Raw genomic sequence first — 25,842 nt, forward strand, 5'->3', positions numbered from 1 at the left:
TATTTGGGAGGACTTTCCCACCAACTAGAAATGATTCAAATCCATCAATGGGAGAGTGCATAGAAGTATTTTCAATGCATTAGTGAGGGGCAACAAAGTCTTTTTATAGCTACCTATATTTGAGTATAGAGAGACACACAAGGGGGTAGTTTTCTTTATCCTCTCATAAAAAAATCGGAATAAAAGTCCATCTAATTTAGTCCGATCCTGACCGAATTTAATTAATAATATTTTAAGGACTCACATATGATATTTAGGTTAAAAAAATGATCCGACCCTGACCGATACCAATCTCGTATCGGTTGAGACCGATCCCGAATTTTAAATCTTACACGTAAAGCGAGTGTGAGAGCGGTCCATAGTCCAAGTATATACTGAATGAGTATATCGTCCGAATAATTCGGGCGAGTAGAGAAGAAGAAACAAGGGAGCGTCAGCCGCGCTCTCTCTCTCTCTCAACACACTCTCTCTCAACACACTCTCTCTCACTCTAACTGTCTCTCACACCAGTCTCACTCCACACACCACCGTCTTAGTTGTCTCCCTTTTTGGCGTTTCCGTTCTAAAGTATTTCCAATGTGCACACGTTTCTCTCTCCTTCTCAATGTTTGATTACTGAAAGCTCGCAGCTTGCGCAGAACACCACTACTATCCTTCTCTCCAAACCCTAAGCGAGCAAACTAAGTATTCTACTTCAGGAGCATCATCAGAGCCCTAGATACTACCAAGTAGAGATCAGATCTATAGACATTTTCTGTATTTGTTGTTATCCAGTGATGCAGTTTTAGCTAGTCGGAGAAAATGGCGAACAACGACTCAACAAGACGCCCGAAGCCCGGACCATGGCCACCGGCATCTGAGTCCACTGCAATGCCGACGACGTGGGCCAAGAGGACTGGATTCAGAGCAAGGCTTTCTGGTGAGACGAATGCGAGTGATTCTGGTCAGATTGTTGCAGTTCCCAAACCTAAAGAGGCCGAGCAACGAGTAGATCTCGAATCCGGCAGAGCTCGGCCACCTCCTGCTACGAATGGTGACCTTGAGAATGAGAAAATGCCAGTATCGGCTGATAGAGATCAAACGATTAAGAAGAGGAGGGAGTCGGAGGGGACTGCGAGGACCGTAGCAGCAGCAGCACCACCTAGTACTAACGGCCAGGCTCGGTCTGACCCTCCCCTGCAGCCTCCAAGACCGAGACGAACTGAGGAGGTCGTGGATGTTTTGCCTCAGTCCATCGACGATGAAGGGTTTGTGGCACGCCACTCTCATATGAAGTACGAGCTTAGAGACACCCCTGGCCTCGGTGAGTTTTATAAAATATTTTATTTTGGTTCACAACAAAAATTGGAAAAAGAATGTGCTTTTTCAATTTTTCTTATGGTTTCAATCTGTGACGGATTTTCCTGTAAATGCTTCAGTTCCTATTGGTCTGTACGGACTTCAGCATTATGTTTCCATGTTGGGTTCCTTGATTCTCATTCCACTGGTCATAGTTCCAGCAATGGGCGGCAGTCATGTGAGTTTTCTATATTTTTTTTTTTTAGGATGTCTTTTGTTTGTGCACGCTAAATTGTAGATCATCTGGTCTAATGGAAGTTAGTGAGGGTCAGGAGGATACTTCAATTGTAGTGTCCACTGTACTCTTCGTTTCAGGGGTGACGACACTGTTGCATACGTTCTTTGGGTCAAGATTGCCATTGATACAGGGTCCATCTTTTGTTTATCTGGCTCCAGCGCTCGCAATAATTAACTCACCTCAGTTCCAAGGACTGAATGCCAATGTAGGTTTCCTCTCCCATCATCATGTTTCTATTTATGTACTAATATACTGATTTTCAAGTTTTGATATGAAGATTCTGGGAAACCGTGGTCAGTTCTGGTGACTTTTATTTAATCCCAATGCTCTTAGTCTTGCATCAAAAGAATCTATTGAAGTCATTTTGTGCAATGATTTGCTACATTGGTTCTCTATACTGTTTAAGATTTACATGCCATTGAGGAGATGAATGACGTGTATTGTACAAAGGATCTTCAAGCCTATACCTTGAAACAATCCATTCTGTACTCTCTTGGAAGTCACTTTTTATGGTTGAGAAATAGCTTGATCAGATTGTTTAAGGGAAGAAATATTCTTGAGCCGATTGCTGAGAGTACACTAGCATCCCCTCTCTCTCTCTCTCTCTCTCTCTCTCCTCACATGAAATGACCTCTCTGCCCCATATGTGTGAAACTGTTTCATCACTTCTCGTTGGTGTGCTTCCTATACCAATTGCTGAGAGAACACTCTCCCTTATCTTACAAGTTAAAAACTTGACGCAATTTATCAATTTATTAATTGTAAAGTGAGAAAAGATACATAATTATATATATATTTTTTTCTATTTTAATGTCCAGACTGGATGTTTAAGTTTACCTTATTGGTAATGTTCTCATAATCTTGATTGGCATGGGTATTCCATGAAGTGGACGGCTGATTGAGCATTACCATCAGATTTTTTCTCATATATTTGTGGAGGGATCCTGAAGTTGCTATTTCCTCAACTCCTCTTCACGATTTCCAGGATCTCCAAAAAGTTGTAATAGTCTATATAATTTTGACAATCTTCCTACAGACTGATGATCTTTCAGTTATTAATTCTACTTTCAGGAGGCTGAATGTTGCACCAAACCCAAGTTTGAAAAACTCATGCTCTCTCTCTCTCTCTCTCAACCACTTTTTTCTTCAAGCACTAGTAGTTTATACTCCTTTTCTCCAAGCATTCTATTCTGAGACGCATCAATCAGCAATTTTTATTGCTATCTATAATCTACTAGTTTTTGCTGCATATTAAGTATTCATTCATTTCAACGGAAAATAGCTAGAAGCCACTTGGGCCCCATTTGGATAGGCTTGTTGTTTTGGAATTCTGTGATTATAGCCAAATTTAGATATACAATTTAATTCCAGTATCGGAAGATGTTGGATTCAATAATTGCTCGTTGAGGCATGCCAGAACACAAAACTGGAGAGCTTCTACCTATCAAGCCTTCAGTTTCAAAGCTGTGAACAGGGGGAGCTGGAAGTCTCTGTCTATGCCATTGTCTTCTTTAGAATCCCACGCACAACCAAGGTTTGGGTTCTAGTTCGAACCAGAAAACACTCCCTGGCCAAAAAAAGATAGGAAATTTCATGTTTGTGTGTGAAATATCCCATAAATTTGTCAAAGTTACTAGATTGATACATTTTTTGTTTATCACTAGTTATGATATGCATGACTATTAGTGGTGATGAAATTATAAAAGCAATGAATGCCATCTAGCTGAAGATTCTGTCACCATGCAGAAATAGGTTGACCACTGAGAGCTTCTGAAATGCATTTATTTGTCTTATAAAACTCATTACTCTTTCATTAATAGCTTATTTATTCATGGTGACTTCAATTAAGCCTCATCATAAATCATTTACTGTTACAGAATTTTAGGCATATCATGAAGGAGTTGCAAGGTGCTATTATCATATCTTCTGCATTTCAAGCAGTATTGGGGTATAGTGGACTCATGTCACTTTTTCTGAGGTTTGCTTCTTAAAATCTTCTTGTTTGTCTATTTTTTACGTTTTATCGGTTTCTTTGTGTATCCATGTGGGTTGTTGAAAGCAACAAAAGTTATTTATCAGTTTGTGAGAAGTACATAGATGTAATACATGGATATAGAAGTATCCTTTGCATCTCTTGCTGGAATCTTTTCTTTGTGAGAAACAAATAAAAGTGTTTGCAGTTATTAAATGTATTCAATTTATTCATAATGATAATGCTGGGTCTTTTCATCACCTTCTAGATATTTCATTTTGCTATTGTGGACAGAGTAGATGTTGACAATATTAAAGGAATGGATGTTTAATTGTTTATGAAGTTTCTTTAGCTATATTTTGCGAAACAAGGAGGGTGGAAGTGAAGGGAATCCAGCAAAGATAACGATCAGAGTCTCCCACACCCCACCCCCCCAACCCCCCCCTCAGTCCCTCAAAAGGGGAAAAAAAAAAAAAAAAAAAAAAAGGAGAGTAAAATATGTTAGGGTATCGCATGAGGCCTTCCTGTTTAAATTGGCACAGAGTTGAGTCTCATAGTGGGTTTAAGCCTTATGAATGTGTCTTCAAGCTACCTTTGGACTTTAGGATTATCTGTTGATTCCTTTGTCCTTTCAGCTATTTTGTTTCTCTGAGTCTTTTGCAATGAAGATTGATGAAGAAATTAGAGAAATAGAATGTGATTGAGTTACTTTATAAGTATCATGTATCTGAAATAATCAACTTACTATATATGTATCATAAACCTTAGTGCATATTGTTTGTAAGAGCTTATGATGGGACTTTCTAAGATGAGGCAGTAGGTGTTGATATTAATGAAATCACTTAGCTTTCCAAATCACAGGTTTTGTCCTGTAAAACCTGTATTTCTTCTGCATTGACTTGCTGAATTTAAATACTCCTGTTAGCATTTCCAATTTCTCATCTTTATGCAATCCTTTTCTTGTCAGGCTGATCAATCCAGTGGTTGTAGCCCCTACAATTGCTGCTGTTGGACTCTCCTTCTATAGCTACGGTTTCCCTCAAGTGGGTACCTGCATTGAGATTGGTTCAGTGCAGATATTGCTAGTCATCATTTTTTCTCTTGTAAGCAGATATTAGCCTCCAGATTCTAGTTGTGCTTACATTAAATCTTGGGAGTTACTCGCATGTTATTATGCTATCATGTTAACATGATAATGGTGGCTAACTCTGGTTTTTTGCTAACTTTTATGATTGCACTATATGATTCCCAAATGTCTAATGTATGCCTCCCTGCAATTTTGCTGCAGTATCTTCGTAAAATATCTGTCTTTGGTCATCGTATATTTCTAATTTATGCAGTAAGTCTATAATTTTTTCTGTTCAGTGATTATTCTATTTTTCAGCACATTTTAATAATTTTATTAGAGATTTTTCCCATAAACTTTATTAATATTTTTTTGATATGTCCTTCAGGTTCCCTTGGGTCTTGCAATCACATGGGCTGCAGCTTTCCTTCTTTCTGAAGCTGGTGCATATAATTACAAGGGTTGTGACATAAATGTTCCCGTCTCAAATATTGTGTCTGAAGGCTGCAGAAAACATGTTTCAAGGATGAAGCACTGTCGAGTAGATACTTCTCATGCATTGAAAGATTCCCCTTGGTTTAGATTTCCATATCCATTACAGTGGGGTACACCTGTCTTTGACTGGAAAATGGCTATTGTAATGTGTGTGGTGTCCATAATTGCATCAGTTGATTCAGTGAGTTTCCTACCTCTTCTTTGCGTGGTCTTAAGAAATTTATTGGATATCGTTGTATTTTACAGTGTTTCAAGGCATGTCCTAGGTGTTGCACCAGCCTAAGCATAACATTGTGTGTGTTGCCTAGGATTCTAAGTGTATTATGCATAGGCCACTAGGAGACAGTTAGGGCATATAATTTAGGCACAGGCCCTGCCTATTCAGTTATACTGCCTTTGGATTTTGATGATGATATGTAGGATTACAACCCTTGTACTTTCATTTATCCTGTTTAGTTGCCGTTAAATGGATTTTGATAATAAGAGTCTAGCAGCTGCTAATGTAATGCATTATGCCCTGGATGTTTGGTCATTTTTTATGTAGAAAGGAAATAAGGAATACAAAGAAATTATTCTAGTTGGTTGAGAAAAGGGGATTTATTTTCTTTGTTTCTTCTTTAGTTTTCCTTTTTGTCTATGCCCTTTTATTTCTCTTGTTATGTAAATACCAATCTGAGATGAAACCATCAAGATGAAGATCAAGATCAGTTTCAATATTCCTGCAGATCAGTCTTCGATATTTTTAGCCTAGAGACCCTCAGTCACCCATCAAACATGTAACGGACACTAAGGTATATGGGACTTTTGGGTATTAATTTGCTATGCTTGTTTCAGTGGCCAAGGCTCCTTAGGTGTTTAACAGTTATTGGGAGGTTTGTGTCTTCAATCTGAAGTGATTCTTGTTATCTAATTTCAAATAGATGAATTGCAAGATGCCTTCACATGAATGAAAAAGTTTTCAAGCGTAGATACGCCTCCCCCATCAAAAGTAATGAATTTTAGGACATACAGGACATTTGGGTATTACTTTGCCTGAATGCATGATTCATCAGTAATTGCCCTGGCTACCAGCCAGGCCATCACCTAGGATTGTCCAGATTTTCTATTAAAAAAAAAAAAATTGGTGTTTTTTATTCCTGAACTGATGATGGTTCATCATTTCATTTGCTTCCTAACTGCATCCTTTGTGCATTCAGTCAGGCAACTAGCTAGGGTGCAGGCACGTGTCTGAGTGTGCATGACTATAGCCTCAGGTCACTGTCGACATTCTATTTCCATTGAATAGGATAAGCATGAGACTTAGGGCCCGTTTGATAACGTTTCAAGAAACGCGTTCAAGAAACGGAATAAAAAGCGTTTGATAAAACTGTTTTGTTTCACTTGTTTTCAGAAATAGAAATTGAAATTTCTACCTATTTATGGTTCAAAAAACGACCCATTCACCGTTTTTGGAAACGACTCGTAGCCATTCTTTCGCTGGTTATTGTCGATTTCCAGAAACATGACTTATCAAACACCTTCAATTCCGTTTCCGTTTCTAGAAACGGAAATTTGTGTTTCTTCCGTTTCTGTTTAATTTATGTTTCTGCCGTTTTTTGAAACAGAAACGGCAGAAACGTTATCAAACGGGCCCTTAAAGTTAGGCAAGTACTAAACCATTGGACCAAACCCAACATGTATATTACTTTCAAGAAACAGCAGAAACATTATCAAACGGGCCTTTAAAGTTAGGCGAGTACTAAACCATTGGACCAAACCCAACATGTATAGTACTCAACCCAATTATTTCCACCAAAATAAGTCCATTTATGTGATTGATCAGCATCACTTGGACTGATTATACAGCCCCGATTTCAAAGTCCGCACCATTGCAACTTGCTGAATTTTCTGAAAAGAATCTGAATTTTAGCCCTTAGACCTTAACCTTGTAGCAGGTGACTACTTTGGATGCTTTCCAGTTTTTTTATTTTTTATTTTTTAATAATAAGATATAAAATATTTGATTCTTTGTTTTCATCCCTGAGATCTTGAGATGAAATAGTCTTCATTATTTTAGATATTTTTTCTTGATTTCTTTCCTGATTTGAGAAATCGGTTCTTCAATTGTTGTCAATCAGATATTTACAGAAAGAGTTATTGACATGATGTGGTACATGCTTAACTTCCACACTTGGTCCGCCATGTGGATGTGGGATATATTGGCTGAATCGGCTTATTAGAGGGAGTAGTTATTCTTATAGTATGTCAACAGTATGTGGATATATTAAAGGGGTATGGATGTAATGGGGGGAGTAGTTAGTAATATTTATGTTAAAATGGACGAGTGGGGGGAGTAAGAGTTGGAGGAATTACAACTACGGTGTATGTGTAAGCAATATAAATATGAAGTAATGGAAAAGGAGAGGACATCTTGGCAAATCCCCTAATTTATTGCTAAAGGAGATAAGGAGGCTTCCCATCCAAGCCAAGACACATGGCTTTGTCTATAAAGCCAACTTTTCCTATTAGTTATCCTATTTTATTTACTTATTATCTCGTAATTATCTCTTCTTAATTTCCTTCCTTATCGCTTTCTATTTTCTCTTTTCTTCTATCTTGTGCTCACATCAATTGGTATCAGAGCCAATGATTACCCACACACATGGAGCAAAATTTCAATAAGATTCATGATATTCAAGCGAGGAGTTTGGCCTTGTTGGATGAAATCATGAAAAAATTGCTGGCGTTATCTAATAAATTCGAGTATTCGACTCCCTAAATCGTTATTGTACACCCAAAGCAGCCAACGAGGAAGAAGAAGCCCAAGCAATACAAATCATTCACCATTTTTTTTAAGGAGATACCATTGAGATGACCATTCCGGCTTCGTTAATTGGGATTTTCCTGCTTAAGATATGGGATCCTGATGGACAATTATCTTTCTTAGTTTCATTGCCCCTGAGGACAAGGACAATTCGAGGGGGAGGGAATATTACATGCTTGACTTCAACATATGGGCTGCCATGTGGACATGAGATATATTGGATGAATCGGCTTGGAGTGAGTAGTTATTCTTACTCTATGTCAATAGCGCGTGGATATGGTCAGGCAATATGGATGTAATGGGGGGAGTAGTTAGTAGTAGTTGCATTAAAATGTATGAGTAGGGAAGTAAGAGTTGTAGGAATTACAACTACTGTGTATGTGTTAGTAGTATAAATATGAGGTAATGGAAAATGAGCAGACATCTTGAAAAATCCCTAATTTATCTCTAAACAAGATGAGTCGGGCTTCCTCATCCAAGCCAACTTTTCCTATTAGTTATTCTATTTTATTTACTCATTATCTCTTTATCTCTACTTAATTTCCTTCCTTATTATCTGTTTCTATTTTCTCGCTTCTCCTTTCTCTTGCATGCATCAAGATGTTAATCCTGTTGCTCCGTTTTTGTTTCTTTTGATCTTTACCCTTTTTTATGGAGTTCACCTAGTGTTTGATTTTCACTTATTTGTTCCAAAGGTAACTTCTACATCCTTTATTATCGTTTATTGAGATTTTAGTATATTACTTTGGGTTATTTCATTACTCTTTTAGCTTAATCCTATAAGGTCCTAATTCTATGTATCTTACCCTAATTTGTGTTTAACCTGGAAACTGTAAAATCTCATTCCCCTAAGTTTTTAGTTTCCTAAACACCCTTCCTTCATGACTGCTTTATCTGTCCTGGTTCATTAAACTTTGAACCATGGAAAATTAAGGTTAATATTTTCTTGATATATTAGGCTTCTTTTGAATGTGTAATCTTAATTGTATTGGGAATCAGAAGTGAGAAAAGCTGAAAGATTTGTAATATCCACATATAGTAATAAATAGTATTTTGTATCTAGAGAGGTAAACATGGGGATGTGTACATGTAGAACTAGGATTGACAAGTCAACCTAGTCCCAATGTTGCAGGATATTCTTGGAGAACATTAGATCAAATATCAGAATAGTTCAAAACAGATTAATAACAAGGGTGAGATCAGATCTGAGATTAAGAATATCAATCTCAGATTATAGGGTGTCAGAAATCAGAATAGAAGCAGATAATAAGGGGACTAATGGAATGATGAATTAGGTCTACGCAGGTTCTGAAAATTGCTAACAAAGTATGCAATTTTCTGGGCAGAACTGAGAAGGAAAACTGAATTTAATACCTGTAAGAACTTGAGCAAATCAATAACACTTTGTGTAGTTGAGAGAAGAAGAAGATGAGTTAAGGAAGAGGACCTCTTGTGCTTCACACCGCTGAAAGTCAATTGGATCAAACACCAATTCCATCAGCCTTGATCAAACACAAGACAAATCTCCATGTAGAAGACAATAGCAACAACCATTAAATTTTTTATCAAAATCATCTAGGCCTTTAGGAGCCTCCTCTTCTTTATTTATAATGTTAATGGGGGAGGGAATTACAAAATAGAAGGTTCCTCAAAAAGGAAACCAAATATTCTCCTAATACAATAGCTACTAAAAACTGAAATTAGAAACTAACTGAAATTAGAAACTAGTTGAAAAAGGAAACTAACTACTAAGGACTTGACTCAATTAATAACTTGACTCATAAGGAAACAAATATAACTCAAATCAAGCCCAACTAGAAAGGAAACTAATGAAAATGGAAACTAACTAGTAATCCCGTACTCAATCTTAGAGCCCCCTTTTTAGACCCATAAAAGTGGTCTATTACACTCAAAACACATGGGATCAAAAGCCTAACATGTATGGAACCCAACCCTAGGCTTATTCCTAATAAAACAAGCCTATTTTGGTAATTAATCTGCATCAAGTGTCTTGATGCTTGAGTAGTTCATCACGAGTCCAGCTGTAGTGTTCTGAGACTCGGGACTTATTTATTCGCTTTCTGAAAGGGTTTTGAACATAGGTGCCTAGGTGCCCTGGTACTTTTTCCCCATCCTATATTTCTAGTATAAACACATCATAAGAATCACAAGTAAATTATCTGCCAATTAAAGAAACCAGCAGTAAAAATCAGCAGTCACATAATTCGATTGTTCACAACGAACTAGCAGTAAAAAACATCCGTTAAATACAAATTTAACAAAGAAGATAGAGATATTTGATATGCCAAAAAGGATCAAAGTTGATTGTAGTAGTGAATTAGCAATTAAAACAAAATGCAACAGTATAGCAAGTTTAAAATTCAAGGATTCCATTTATCACTGACATTATAATCCTGTACATTGCCAAATAAAAAAAAGTTGGGAAAAGAATATATATTATATAACAAAACACACACACACACACACACACACACACACACAAAACAGCTAAGGCGACTGCCCAGCAACCAAGGAGGACTAAGTTGGTCACCTTAACCTACATCCAGTAAGGTGAAGCTTTACCTTGACACCCTAAAGGTGCCTGGGATGCCTTGAAAACTGTGGTTTTGAAGGGATTCTCTCCCAGACCTTCAAATTGGTTTTCTGTAGATATAGCTGCAGACCCTCCAGTGAGTTTCGGGCCCTGAAACAAGAAACTACAAAATTTCTAAAAGAGTTTTATCTCCTTGATATGATGTCATAAATTATGAAATGCCTCAAAAGATGCTGAAATATTGTTAGATATTTTGACATTTTGATGTGTTCATCAAACCCAAAATTTCTATAGTTTCTTTTCCCGGTACCTGAGAGACACTTACAGTTAAGTTGCATTTGTGTTTTGTGCACTTGTTGTGGGTCAATGGTTGATGTCTTACCGACAGGTTTGAGTACACATTGGCTGTTCAGTGTACACGATATAAATGGCAATGGGGGTGTTACTCAATAGGGTTTTCGCTACCCATTTAGGGAGAACTTCCAATAGAGTTGTCAGACTTTGAGTGTTCGAAATCCAAGGCCTTGTAAATGTTTTGTGAGGAGTTTGTAAAAAGTATTTATTTCATTATTTTATTAAATAAATTATATTTGAAAATTGTTTAAAATGTTGTGTTCAATCTATATTCTTGATACCATCGTAAATAAATGCAATGAATTTATATCATGGCGGTGATTTTTATTCCATGGTTGCAAGACCCATTGCGGATGTAGGTAGTTTGGGGGGAGAAGGTATAATGAAAATATCTACCACTAGGGTTTTTCAGGTTTCGCCTTTTGTAGTGTCATCCTTAAGTGCAGTTAAGTATAACTTAAAGGCCGCCCTTTAGGATCACACAATGTGACGTGATTTAGACCATTAGGTTGTAATATCTTAACTAAGCCTATTCTATTTGGAAAGAGGCTTTGGCCAAAACATAATTGCACTACTTATTATACAAAGTGGGGTTAAGAGATTGAAGAGAGAAAAAGAGGAGTTTTCTTCTTCTTCACTGGGGATTCAGCTATTGGAGAAGGTGCAAGCTTTGGTGATCACATTCGAGTGCTGCGTTCTTTTGGATGAGCACCCACTTGTGTTACTTCTAGGTGATCTGTGTATCCCCCTTATTAGATTATGTGATGTGACTCATTGAAATCCCCATTCCTAAAAGTTTTGGATGAGATATTGTATCGAATCGCTTCTGCTGCCACCTTAAAAAACTAGACAGGTTCTGGTTCAGATTGAAATAACCTAGGGGGGTGAATAGGTTATACTAGTGAAAATTAACTCTTTTCGATGTATAGGTCCCAAGTGTGATTGCAAGTTAAAAACGATGCGGAATAAATAAAATAGGTACAATCACACAACACAAGATTTATAGTGGTTCGACTCAATCTGAGTCTAGTCCACTCCCTATAAGAATCCTCTTGTAAGGTATTCCACTAGTTCTCCCTTTCAGTACGATGGGTAGGGAAGAAAACCTTTACAATCTTTTTCACGGATAAGAGTATCCTTACAAATCTCCTTTACAGGCAGAGAGGCACCTTTACAATCTCCTTTGCAGGTAGAGATGCACCTTACAATCTCCTTTAAGGTAGAGATGCACCTTACACTCTTTTAAGGTAAGAGGATCCTTACAATCTCTTAAGGATAAGAGGGTCCTTACACAAGCCTAAGTACTGTCTAGACTTAATGTAAAATAGAAAATGGAGAAGTGGAATAAAAGAGAATTACCTCCGGTGTTGTGCAAATGAAATATACAATGATAATAGAATGAATGCACCTTTTGAAGCCTTCTTTATGCTTGTAATGTAAATGCCAAGATGTAGATGAAGACTTGTAGATGGTTTTGAGTTCCTCTTAAATGTAAAATGAAGAACTTGAACTCAAGAGATGGTGTAGACCAATTCTCACTTTTAATGCTCAAATAATGCTTCTCTAAAGTTGGGATTTATTGTTAATTAATGAGTAGTATTAGAGGTATTTATAGGTGAGCTTAGTGAAGCATTTTAGGTAGGAAATTAGGCTCTAACGGATGTATTCTGGGACCACCGGTCGACCTCCATCGGTAGCTGGTCGACCGCCAACATGACACTCTGTTTTGACAGAATGCTGTCATACTGACCAGTCGTCAGTGTTTTGACCATAACTTTTCGGTCTGACCTCAGATTGATCTGAGATTAGTTGCGTTGGAATCACAACTCAATTTCCTACAACTTCTATGGAGGTTTCATCTCCTGATACTAATTTTAAGATTCCCTAAAATACCCTTGAGTCAGGTTAATGTGGTTTTCATAGAATTTCACTAGAACACATTTTTCTTAATATGTTCCTCACCACTTAGAGACTTTCCATACTTGGTCAAGGTATGCTCTATGGTCATTCTAGTATGATGCAATGCACATGCATGTGGTGAGTGCATATATATATATATATATGTGGAAATTACAAATTACATTAAAAAAAATGACCAATCTATCCTAGTGGTCTTCTTCTTCACTTGAACCTTCCACTCTTTGGCATTTTATCTTCTTTTCTTCTTGTTTGCAATTCCATGTCTTTAAGCTTCATGTCTTGACATCTTGAAGCTTAAATTCGTATGATATATTCTTCAAGCATTGATGCCAACTTGTTGATACTCTTCATTTGATGACTTCAATCTTCATTTCTTCGTTTCATTCACCAGATTCGATCTTTGATATGAAGTCTCTACAAAACAATACTTAAAGGAAAATTGTGACATACCTTCATATGTTTGTTATCATCAAAACCAACTATAGGAGTGTGGGCATATCCCTAACACAGAATACACTTGGAAGCAATGCTATATCTTGCTATGTTGTAGGTGTAATTATCGGTATGCCTGTATTGTTGTTGTTTTTTTATTTTTTTCTCTTTTTTTTTTGCTGTATTTGACCACAATTGAACGTCTTTTCCTAGTTTAATTTGCATTTCGTAGATAGGATGAGTACTAGAACTCTCGAAATTGTTAGTGTCTGATGGAAATCCAGCTGAAAGTTTCTTGAACTTGTAAGGATGGTACTTGATTTATCTAGAAGCATATTGTGCACATGTAGGATTTGACATATGATTCTGGTTGTTCGTGGAGAATGCATGATGATTTAGAACTCTTGTCCCTTGGCAAATGTGAGGGGAAATTTAATGCATTATTCCCTTATGATCCGACATAAAAGCTTTTATTTACTTTTCCAGATTTCACAGCAAACATATTGAGGAAAGTTTGTAATAAGCTGAACCCTAATTGTAGTTTGCTACTTTCTTCTGTATGTAATTTGCTGTTTGAGTTATTTAACAATGTTAAAGATTACTTCATAGCTGACCCCTGATATTTCTACATTGGTAATTCTTAGGTTGGCTCATACCATGCATCATCGTTATTGGTTGCATCCAGACCTCCAACACCAGGTGTTCTGAGCCGTGGTATTGGTCTTGAAGGCCTTACAAGTCTTTTGGCAGGTCTCTGGGGTACAGGGACTGGTTCTACAACTCTTACTGAAAATGTGCATACCATTGCTGTGACCAAAATGGGTAGCCGAAGATCAGTTGAGTTAGGTGCTTGCATTTTGATACTCTTGTCTCTTGTGGGTAAGTGTGATTCATATTTCTGTTTTATAAAATTGAATTGCTGACTAGAGAACATCTATGTAGAAACTTGTCTCAGTTTTATACATGCACAAGCTAGTTTGATTGTGTGGACTGTTTCTTGGACTGGCAGTCCTTTATTTGGCCCTTGGTACCTACAATCGTCGTACTGGACATCAATCCAATGCTCTGAATGTAATTTGGCATGGGAACATTTGGATCTACCTTAGAACCCTCTCTCTCGCTTTATATATATATATATATATATTGCGAAAAGGCTGGGCACACCGCCTAATGTGTCTATCCTCTCTCCCCACCCCCCCTTTTGATGCCTTGGCTTGGCTGGACCGAACCAACCCTCTTTGGAGGCCTAAGCCGAGACGCAATCAGACCAAACCGGTTTTTCTGGTCTAAAGGGGGTTGGTAGTTGATAATTAGGGAATCGATATATAGTTTAGGGAAAAGGTTGGGTATGCTGCTGGTATACCGTAAGCTAGCACCCACTGTGCCTCTCTCTCTCTCTTCCCCCTTTTGAAATGACCCTCTACACCTCCTATATGATACCTCATTCGGCACCCCCATTGGTGTTGTTCGCTAGCTTACTGTATACCGGTGGCATACCTATGCCTCTCCCGTTTAGTTTATTTGATTTTCATTGTCTCAGAAGGTTGGTTTACTTGGGTAGATATGTAGGCAATTTCCTTTGGAGTTAGGTTCTATTTTAGAGTAGTTTCCATCTTTTAATTGATTTCCAATTTTATGTAGTTCTTTAAATTTCTGCAAAATGATTCTAGAGATTAGCTTTGAATTGAAGAAATATTGAGTCCCTGTTTCTACCCTTTGTGGGTGTGGCGTGGCCTGCCGGCCCTTGTGTTCTCTCATCCCTTCTTCTTCTACTCTTTCTTTTTCCCTGTTTTGTTTCCTGCAACCAGCATTAGAACAGTTACAAAGCTGGTTCGATTCTTCATCCCATTCCTTTGTTCTGCCTTTTGTCTTGGGCGTGGTTTACCTACCCTGGGAGATCTTAACCCAAGGGTTTCATCTCCCAAAATATCTCTCTTTGTGAGGATCGAACAAAGACATGTGTTTGCTTCTCTGTTTGCCGCCAGATCTGAGATGCGGGTACAAAACCCCTCTTTACTTGCTGTTTTGAGGTGCCTATCTGTCGGATTCAAGAGACCACTGGTTTTCCCGCCTTCACCTGAAATTTCAGGCGTAACCGATAAGAATTGAAGGAGCTACCTCCATCGTAAGCCCTCTGATATCCGCTTCTGGTTTGTGCGAAGGTTGGAGAGAAATCCTTCTTCTTTGGGTATAACTAAAGCCCCTTTTAACCCCTCTTCCTTCATGTCCATAATTTACTTCTCATTCCAAAGTTACCCCTTTTATTCATACATTATTTGTCCCTTATTTGTTTTAGCCTCTTGTGGTTTAAACTTTCACTAATTACAGTACTGCCACTGTTTTAAACTACTAAGTATTTACTGTTTGCCATTAGTGCTTGTGGTTTGAGTTGCTTAACTCTTGGTGGGCCTATAAGCGAACTGAATAGGGTTTTCAAACCCCGTTTCCACATCACCTTTGAAATGGCCCACCGGCCTCTTGTATGATACCCAGTCTCATGCCCCCGTTGGTGCTGCCCGCAAGCTCACCCACATGGGTGGTGTGCCTATCCTTCTCCCTATATATATGTATATAGGGAACACCAGTGTGGGGACCAATGGGAGTGCAGTTAGAAGCATCAACAGGGGCAGGAATAGAGTGTTTCATGGGGGGTGGGGGCCGTGGGGCAGTCATTTCATCTCACCTTTTGCCTGGGCGCAGGCACTCTGCCCCTGGACAGAGTTCTTTTTCCCATATATATTTATATATATATATATATATATACATATATATGTATATTTCTCAGACATACTAAATATGTCAAGTAAGTACTCAACTCACCAAGCCTTTCCCAACTTCATTGATAATACACTCATCTATGTTAATCTTGTATTGTCATTCATATCTATTTAATTTTAAGCTACATGAATAATGTTTTGTGCTTCTTCTCTATTTAAGGCAACATCTGCTGTCAACTCAAAAGCAGGCAGAGTCACTGGTTCAACCCAGGACATTTTCCCCCAATTTTTCCTCAGTGAAAGCATTCGTTGGTTTCTGTCTGACATGATTGGGCCTTCTCAACTTACTCTCATCTTTTCACCAATTGGTGCTTCTTTAAGCTTCTTTGAATGCTTTTGGTGATATTCTTGCCTAACTTTCTGTTCTTTGATATGCTTATTTATTCTAGATATCATTTCTCTGTTTTCTAACATCCAGTTCCATAAAACATTGTTGGTATTACAAAAGTTTTATGGAGATACTCTTCAGCTTTTGTGGAATGTGCTGAGGGCAGAATACACTAGAAAATCCTCTCTTCATTTTTCCAAAATATAGTTCTTTCAAAAAAACAAGAGGGGTGGGGGAACTCCACTTTATTTGACTAATAGTTTGTGACATCCTTTTGAAACTCTGCCCCACTATTTACCATTGAAACCCCCACAGAATGGTCCATGGGTCAACAGTCTTAAACACTACATCCACTCCTATCTATAATTGGAAGCCATATGTTCTGCTTTAATCCAATTGATCTTAAAATCTCTCCTATCATAATCGGAAGCCATATATTCTGTTTTAATCCAATTGATCTTAAAACCTTTTGGTTTTAAAGCAACCTTCATAATTCTGACTTGGCATTTAATTTTGTTAAGCAAAACCGTGTCAATAAAAAACACAATACACTGGGATCTCGTCCTGTTTATATCTAGAGTCTAGTTGTCTCATCCATCACAGATGTAAAGAGTTAAGGATTCAATGCTGACCCTTGGCGTAGGTCCACTATAATTGGTGACTAGTGTAGTAGTGTGTCTATCCCCTAGTGATTCTGACTTACAAGTGCAAGTAGTTAACCAACCAGGAGGACTGTAGGGTAAATAATAAAATCAGATATGCAACTAACAGTGACTATCAACCAGAAATCTGATGGTCTTGGGACTAAGGTTGAACAATGCCCTAGTATTGGTGAATGCCCCCTTAAAATATGGCTGTGATCCAACGGTCAGATTAGGACGTAAGGAAAGTAACTGGAATTAGAAACTAGGATCAAGGTCTCTCACCTATAGCCTTGGTAAGTTTCTCACTAACCATAAATGTATCTCACCTCTCATTGCATTGGACAGCACAATGGCAGATGTAAACACCCAAGAATACGGCAAGTATTAGGGGGTTTGGGAGATCGGTGAGGGTTAGTCCCACATCGTTTAGGGAGAGATTACTGAGCTAGTTAATAACCTCCGGCCTCCTTAACCTAGCATAACACGTTTTAAAGCCTTGAGGCCCACGGGCCAAAGAGAACAATATTGTGCAATGTTAATGGGGCCGGGGCGTTACTGCACAAAACCGAAGCTCATTCATTTTCAAATTCTTGGTTGAGAGCTCTATGGCTTGCATACTAACACATCCACCAAACATTGACCTAACATTAATATAAATTAACTCCATTAATGACAACTAACTTCTATAAATTCCTCACATGCATGGTCTAAATATTGGCCTTAGGCTTGGGCCTAGGGATGGCCCATGAAGACCAACAAATCTGGGCCTATATTGGCCTATGTTGGCTGGTCATCAGGTTCTTAGTTCTAACAGTCAGCACATCTCTATAACACATCTTTGGGTATGCCAATATATCAACCTGTAACACTGTACTTTTCCAAAATACACCACATGATTCTCTTGGTACCCAATCATTTGCTTTTGCTAGATCCAAGATGGCCATGTGAAGATATCTATCTTTTCTTTATACTTATCCATCAGTAACATAAGTAAAAGGTTTCTGTTTTCCCTCTTCTTTGTCTGTTTCCTTCTATTTGACCGCCAATTCCATATGAAATTTTATTCCATTTTCTATGGAAGGTTTAGATGCATTCGGCATCTCTTCCTACTTTGCTGGCATGTTGATTCGTGGTCAAAGTATTATGGAGTATCTCGTGAAACTTTTCCATTTACTTAACGCTGGACTCTGGAAGGTGTGAGATGGCAGTGACTGATGAAAAGGCTTCTCTTTGAAGTGTAACTACCCACTGTTCTTTTTGGACCAAAATCCATTTAAAATATGGTTTTGTTTTTGGCTGATTATTTCCCTCAATAACTTTGTCTATCAATTAATTCTTTCCCCTCTTCTACCCCCAGCAATATATATATATATATATATATTTAAAAAGATAAAGCAAAATAGAAACAAGAAGTCATGTGTTGGTTGATCTGCTTGACTTTATTTATTTGATGGAGCAAGCTTGTCAGTTGCTCATAGATGAATATCATGCTCACTGTGCTTATGAATCTTTAATGGCTTGAGGCCTAATTTTCGAGCATAGCAGCTTTACCTTTACAGCATGAGCAGTCCTTAGTTGTCCAAAATTTCCCCTTATTCATCTCTTATTGATGGTTAACAAAACTGATAGCATCTGCAACGTGTAACCTGTACATATATCTGATTTGATTGTTTTGAGTTGTTATCCAACTAGTCAAATCAGTTATAGTCATGGGTTAGACCTCACAGATTATATGACTATTTAAGCATGTAACATAACCATTTCTACAAAAGAGAGTATTTATCAAATTTTCATAGCTTCTTTTAAAGGGAGTGGCTGGACAACCAAGGTCTGGAAAAATTCTCCATATTTTCTCAGTTGCATATTTTTCCTTTGTAATTCTGCTTACTAGGTTTTGTTCTCTTTATACAACACTACTCACTTCCTTTTCATGCTTTTAGGAAAAGTTGGTGGCTTTATTGCTTCTATTCCCGATGTCATGGTTGCTGCGCTGTTGTGCTTCATGTGGGCAATGCTTGCAGCGTTAGGCCTGTCAAATTTACGTTACAGTGAAGCAGGAAGCTCCAGGAATATTATCATAGTTGGGCTCTCTCTGTTTTTCTCCTTGTCAATACCTGCCTACTTCCAGCAATATGGTGTTGTTCCTAATGCTAACTCGTCAGTCCCAAGCTATTTCCAGGCATACATTGTGGCATCTCATGGACCTATTCGCAGCAAATATGGCGGGGTATGCTTCTCTTCTTGACTTTCAATAGTTGAGGATTAAACTGTGTTACTGCTTAAGTCTTAGCCATTGGAATTCATCTACTTCCTAAAAGAAAATATGAAAAATTTAAGTTCCTCGGAAAGGTGGATTACCTGGGATCTTCTAAATTTTTTGGTCATTATAGGACTTTTCAGACATGTCAGAAAAAGCAAGAGAATATATGAGGTTTTAATGTTTATCTGTTATACTCTTTGGAGCTGTCATGAAAGCTGTGACTAAACTCAAATCTTGTTAGATTTAGCTCCTGAATAAGTTTCCATATGGGGAACCTCAAAGTAGTGAGTACTGTGATTAGATTACTAAAGGTTGGTTTATTTTATTTTCGCAGTTGAACTATGTTCTGAACACTTTACTGTCATTTCACATGGTCATTGCATTCCTCATTGCTCTAATCTTGGACAACACTGTACCTGGAAGCCGGCAAGAACGTGGAGTGTATGTTTGGTCTGAACCAGAGAATGCAAGGAGAGAACCTGCAGTTGCCAAAGATTACGGTTTGCCTTTCAGAGTAGGACGAGTCTTCAGATGGGTCAAATGGGTGGGTCTTTAAGAGAAGGTTTTAATTACATGTCTCATTTATCGTTGCTCTCTTGCATTCATCTGCGGCTATTCCCTAAGAAGACATCGCCGCACATTGTAATACAAAAAGATTAATGGGAAGATGTCAGTTCTTGAATTAACTGTAGCAAAATGGGCACAGAATGGGTATTCCATCGGGGAACATGTTTGAGATCATGTTACAAGTGATCTTCTGTACAATAGTGAGTCGGCAATATCTGTCAGTGTTGTAATTCTAATTATATACTCTGTATTTAGTCTTGAGTCACCAGGAATTGCAACTTGAGACGGATTCTTTTTTCTTTTTCCTTCTTTTTTCCCCATGCTTGTGAGTTAATTGTTGGGTTTCCAGCTTCTGGGAGGCGGATACCTGGAATAATATTGGAGTTGAGAAAAATTTTGTACAGCAATGGAGGCTAGGTTATTTCTCAAGAGTTGGTCTTTAATTATGGTCATGTAATAATACATTGATAAATTTAGTCATTGTTCATGGTCAAGTTGATTTTAAATAGTGCAGATTTCATAGATGCTGTGTTTCTTGGGTGCCCATAGGATTGGTGTTTTAGATTGCTGCTGCTTTCATAAATATTTGGTGAATTTCCATCTTCGTTCCTGTGCAGCACCTGTACTTGAGCATTGCTGAACATCACCATGACTATCGTGCCAGTGGCTCCACGGATGAAGTCTGCAGGAAGGAACAGAGCACACACCACCATTGCAGCTTCTTGTTGCGTACGATAGAGTTCTCATGCCTTCACCTATTGGCGAAGTGCCACTACCTCAAGCCAGTTTCCCAAGACCTAATGCAAATTTACATACAATGTGTTAAAAAGCTCCGTACTACACTGTGTTGGCTTACTAGTTTGGTGAGCCAAATGAATACACATTTGTTTGTAAGTTTCCCCCCAAAAAGGTACCCATGCAGCTGTTTGGATCACTGGGAACCGTGGCTAGCATGAGATTCCTGGTTTACATTTGATCAGGTGGCACTAAATTATGATTCAGTTTGTTTTGTTGAAAATATGGTTAACTTGTCACCAATGTGGAGAAGTATAAGAGAGGACAGCTGCTAGAACAGCTGATTGGGGCCTAGTGCGGTTGAGCCTAGCCCGTCAGGAGGTCTCAGTTTCTTGACTCCATGTTGTCTCATCTATAATTCCCTCTTGCCTCCCTTGTTCCCTTCCCCTCTTGATCACCTTCGTAGTTTATATTTCCAGGAAAAAAGTGGTGTGATGGGTATCTAGGCCTTTGGCATAATTAGTCCCATGGGTCCATACTGACCCCATAACCATATGGATCAGATCATACTAAGGTTGAATGCCATTCAACTTTCACTAAAAATAGTGAAGATAATTAAACACCCTGTGTGAGTGGCCCCAAAGAGGTAAGAGGAGTCGAAGTTAAAACCATACGCTTCCTGAGACAAAAGTTCTTTGCCAACTCAGCTATCCTTTGGGGTTAAATAAAAAGAAAAAAGTGGTGAATTAAGAAGTTGTAACCTTTTTTTAACTGACTATTGTCTTATTCTCAAAAGTTATTTAATACAGGAGTAAAAATGATTTTCAAAATGTTGAAAGTTATCCATTGTATAACTTCATGCAATTTTATATGAAATGAATCGATTTACCACCATTGGAAAAAAATGTTATGAAAAAAAAAAGGACTACAATCTTGTTGGCAAGACTATCCTATGTGTGTGTGCAAATGTCTTCTTTTTTTTTTTTTTTGGGGGGGGGGGGGAATGTTCAAACTTGGAAACCTCTCTTATGAAGTAGTCTTATGAAGTAGGGGGTAAAGTTGCATGCATTTGCCCCTCTTAGATCCTGTAGCAGCAAGAGCCTTGTGCACTGAGTTGCTCTTTAATTTTAAGAGAGACAGATGCTACTGCTCAAAAATATCTCAAATTGAAAGAAAAAAAAATAAGAAAGTTTCATGGTAAGACAAGTATCTCATAGTATTTCACTCATGATCTATTAGGGCAAATTCAGTATAGTAGCATAAGTTCCAATCGCAAATTCATCCTGATTACCGCACTCCACAATATCTGATGTGAATCACAAATTCATCTTGATTTACATCAATCTCTCCTTGTATTTGTCTATATTACGTCCTCCTCATTAAAAATCTGTTTATTACATTTAAATCCACTCAAACTAACACCGTGAGATGTTAATTTTTGAAATAAAAAAGATGATTTTACCCCTTCTTCTTCTTCTACTAACTACTAACTAGTGTCTCTTCAATTTAGAAACAGAAATACAAAATAGAGATTGACCCAGATCGATTTGTTTAAGCTCAAATACCAGCGAAGCAGAGAGAGAGAGAGAGAGAGATTGACAGACACTGAGGAACATAAAGAGTTAGAGAGAATGAAAGACGGCAAGGGAGGAAGGTATAAGTGGGTGTGGGTCTTTGTATGTACATACCTACCTGTTTTGAGGTGCATTGTGTGGTGGTTGTTGGTCTATCACGCAAAATCTTGAACAAATCCCACTCTATTTTAATCGAGATATTTGCTTTTTAAAACACTTCTCCAAATCCACTGAATAAATTTCTGGATATCTGTAGATACCATACTATCCCTATAAACCAGCAATTCTTCTTTCCTTTTACCCTTTTCTATATTCTAATCTTCTCCTCTCTTCTCTTCTCCATAAATACTCTATGCCCATTATCACACTCTGTTTCTGCTTTACCTTTTTCCCTCCAAATTCTTCTATGTTTTCAATCTCTTCTTTCGTTACTTTCTCCCTGCTTTTCTCTACTTTTTCACCCAGAGCTCAAGCTTTGGATCCATCAAACCCGGAGACACCCCAAAGCTACAAGAATAAAAAATCCTCCTCCTCCCCTTATCAGCGGTTAGATCAGCTACTTAATAAGCTCTACACTCTCAACTTCCTTTCTTACTTTACGCTCAAATCTTGCAGCTTCTATCTCAAGATCCCAATCAAAACTTGAAAACCAGTTCAGACATTACACCCTTTATAGGACCTGTAAATCACACCAATCAGTTCAGACCTTGACTTCCCTTATTAGCGGATATCTGGGGTTTTTTTTTGGGCGATTTACGCCAACCTCACGCGACGGTGTTAAAAAGAAGAAGAAGAGAGGGGTAAAATCATTTTTTCCATTTCAAAAACTAATATCTCTCGTGTTAATTTGGGTGGATTTAAATATAACAAACGAATTTTTAAGGGGATGATGTAATATAGGCAAACATCAAGGGAGCTCAATGTAAATCACCCTAAAATATTTATTTATTTTATATGGATACACTATAGAAGGGAGGAGATAATAGGTAGGAGATTTGAACTCGAGACCTAATGAGTGTGGACTTATCGCACCACTTGCTCATTAAAATAAATACTTTATTAGTTGGAAGAATATTAAAAATAAAATGAAACAAATGTTTCTACACTTGAGGATTGAGATATGTCTATATGTGAGCCAATCATACTCTAGGTTACTTGAGGGTTGAAAAATGCCATATTTATACTTTCTTGTGTTCATTTCTCTATTAAGGAAAGCAGGCAATGTTCAAACTCAGTCAAGAAAATATTTTACCTAAAAATGTCCTATTCAGTTTCAGGGTATCCACATAAACTAGTGAATAGTATAATTGTATTAGTACCACTTTCCAAGCTATAATATATATGCTAGATTTGTGACAATTGGGCATAAAGGGTTAGTAGAAAATCTAGAGTTAATTTGGGCATATGTCTAAATTTCTCTTTTGTATCTCTCAATGGAGTGATCATGTTAAGTAAATATACACACCTTTACCCATGCTTCGAAAGAGGTTGTTTCTAATTTTTGATTTTTTTTACCTCGAATATTATCTGGGACTATAGATAGTCCCTAGAATTTTATTAAAAAAGAAATTGATAATAAAAAACCAAGGGGAACATAATCCGACTTACCCCAACCCAGGAGAGATAAGTCACTTTATCACTCTCAAAACCCAAAAGAAAACACTTATTAAATAACTATTACATTCAAAAGACTGGTAAACCAGCTTTGTCCTCTTGAATGATGCAACTAAGATCACCTAGAAGAGGATCATCACTATTGAAAATCAAATTTCTAATAGACTCACAAGCAAAATTAGTTAACCAATCCGCTACTCGATTGCTTTCTCAAAATGAAAATGAGGTGTGGGCTCTCAGAGAATCGCAAAGGTTGATAATTTCCTAAAACTAATACCAACACTTCCACAAATTACAGGATCTTTGGGTAACCAGCTTCACAATCAAGGAGGAGTTAGAATTAACATAAAAATCAGAGAGGTCCAATTCCCCACATAATCTCAATCCATCTCTAAGGGCTCTCAACTCAGCCATTGTATTTGAACACACCCCATAGAAATTAGAGAATGCCGCAAGAACATTCCAATTGTTGTTTCTAATAATGCCTCCCCCACCATTAATGCCCGGATTTTCCTTACTAGCAGCATCCACATTCAGTTTAATCGTATGAAAGGGAGGGCACTAATAAATAGGAACAAGAGTCTTAACTCTACTAATTGGTGGGTTTAACTTAAAGACTTACAAGATAAGATTATCTTTCAAAAAAATGGATTTGAAAAAATTAATTGGGTAAATGATTTCATGAATCCAATCATTGGTTCTCTCAATTATGGTAGTTGCAACACAAGAGCCTTCCAATTTTTAAACCTATAACCAACATGTTGTAATATTGTGACTTAACCATTGCACTCCAAACTAACCTAGTAATGATTAGGTTAAGTGGATGCAAACATTTGCACTCTTTCACCTGCATCCCTCATACATCTCAATTAGATCCTAAGATTTTCCACCTTACTTCGTACAAACTGAACCATTTTGTCACTCTAATTGGCATGAGAAACAAAGATATATATATATATATATATATATATAGCATATACATGCCTTTTACGTAGAAGCAACTGGCGGATTGTAGAAGAAAAGTTGTTATTAATATGGGATGTATAATATCGCGTTGGCCATATCGATATTGCTAGTCACCGATACTGATACTGGTTGATCCCGTATTGGTGAAAAGATACAATTAGTGGTAAAACTGTAAAAAAAAAAATTGATTTTTTATTTTTATTTTTAAAGAAGTCCAAGAGCACATCTACCCGATATGGTTTGATCTGTGCCAATTTGTACCTGTATCATATCGATTTCGAAGATAACCGATACTCCACCTGATAGCGTGCACTAAATCCATGATCTGGCACTATTGGCCATCGAAAGGGATTTCGTCTTGACTGTCCATTCAACATATACTCCTATCTTGAGATTTCCCAAGTAAAATGCATCCTACATTATTACTTTATTTTCAAGTACAAGTTGACATGAACCTTTGTTCTATATGATCCCCAATTGCACTATGCGAGGCACTGCTAGAAAAACAGCTTTTGACTAGATCATGTCAAACGGGAGAAAAAAAATTCATAAAAACCTGGTCAAGAGTCGAAAAGATTAATCAAAGTTTAAAAAATGACCAAACTTCTTAATATCAACCATAAATCAAATCAAATCAAATGAGTCAGAAAAAAAAAATCATAAAACCTGATCAAGAATTGAAAAGATTCGTCCAAGTTTAAAAAAATGACCAAATTTCTGAATGCCAACCATTCTCTTGTTCCTTCCTCAAAGCCCTAGAAATCTCCGACGACTACTACTTCTAGTCTCCCATACTTACTACCTTCTTCTTCTCCCCTCTCACCTCCAAAACCCATCATCTTTGCTCCATCCTTGTCGATCTTTCCCTTAGATCTCTACTTAACCTCATCTTGCTTTTGCATTTGAAAATTGTTTGTAGTTGTTGCACCGGTGCAATGCAATGAGCATCGGGTGGTTGAGAGTCCCTTGGGATGAGTGGCCAGATGTTCTCAGCCGTCTAATGCTTACCGCGCATCACTGCTCACTAGATGATGTGGACTCCCCTTCTTCTACCTTTTCACCATCATCTCATCTTCCTCTTTGATCATAGCTGGTGCTGGTTCCCTTCTTAATACTATGCAGAATTATTGAGAGGTTGGTGAGGTAAGAGACAAACCGACATGGTTTGTAATAACTTTTCATATGTTCATAATATATTAAAGTAC

At 37.6% G+C, this 25,842-nt stretch overlaps 1 protein-coding gene across 1 annotated transcript; it reads left to right on the top strand.

The window, feature by feature from the left end:
• The first annotated feature begins 483 nt into the window (after nt 1-483).
• Nucleotides 484-20,270, top strand: LOC122057729 (nucleobase-ascorbate transporter 12-like). The gene is made up of 10 exons (XM_042619954.1): nt 484-1,303; nt 1,419-1,516; nt 1,611-1,781; nt 3,454-3,554; nt 4,516-4,651; nt 4,837-4,887; nt 5,003-5,290; nt 13,817-14,051; nt 18,862-19,148; nt 19,516-20,270. Exons 1-10 carry the CDS (start codon nt 802-804, stop codon nt 19,735-19,737), a joined length of 2,091 nt encoding a protein of 696 aa, XP_042475888.1. The 5' UTR covers nt 484-801; the 3' UTR covers nt 19,738-20,270.
• The last annotated feature ends 5,572 nt before the right edge of the window (nt 20,271-25,842 follow it).

This window comes from Macadamia integrifolia, chromosome 12 (assembly GCF_013358625.1).
Source record: "Macadamia integrifolia cultivar HAES 741 chromosome 12, SCU_Mint_v3, whole genome shotgun sequence".
NCBI classification, from domain to species: domain Eukaryota; kingdom Viridiplantae; phylum Streptophyta; class Magnoliopsida; order Proteales; family Proteaceae; genus Macadamia; species Macadamia integrifolia.

Excerpts from the sequence above, each read along its gene's own strand:
- LOC122057729 (XM_042619954.1), top strand. The coding sequence starts at position 802 with ATGGCGAACAACGACTCAACAAGACGCCCGAAGCCCGGACCATGGCCA. Across the intron at positions 1,782-3,453 it reads TCCAAGGACTGAATGCCAAT|AATTTTAGGCATATCATGAA; the intron begins GTAGGTTTCCTC and ends TTACTGTTACAG. Across the intron at positions 3,555-4,515 it reads CTCATGTCACTTTTTCTGAG|GCTGATCAATCCAGTGGTTG; the intron begins GTTTGCTTCTTA and ends TTTTCTTGTCAG.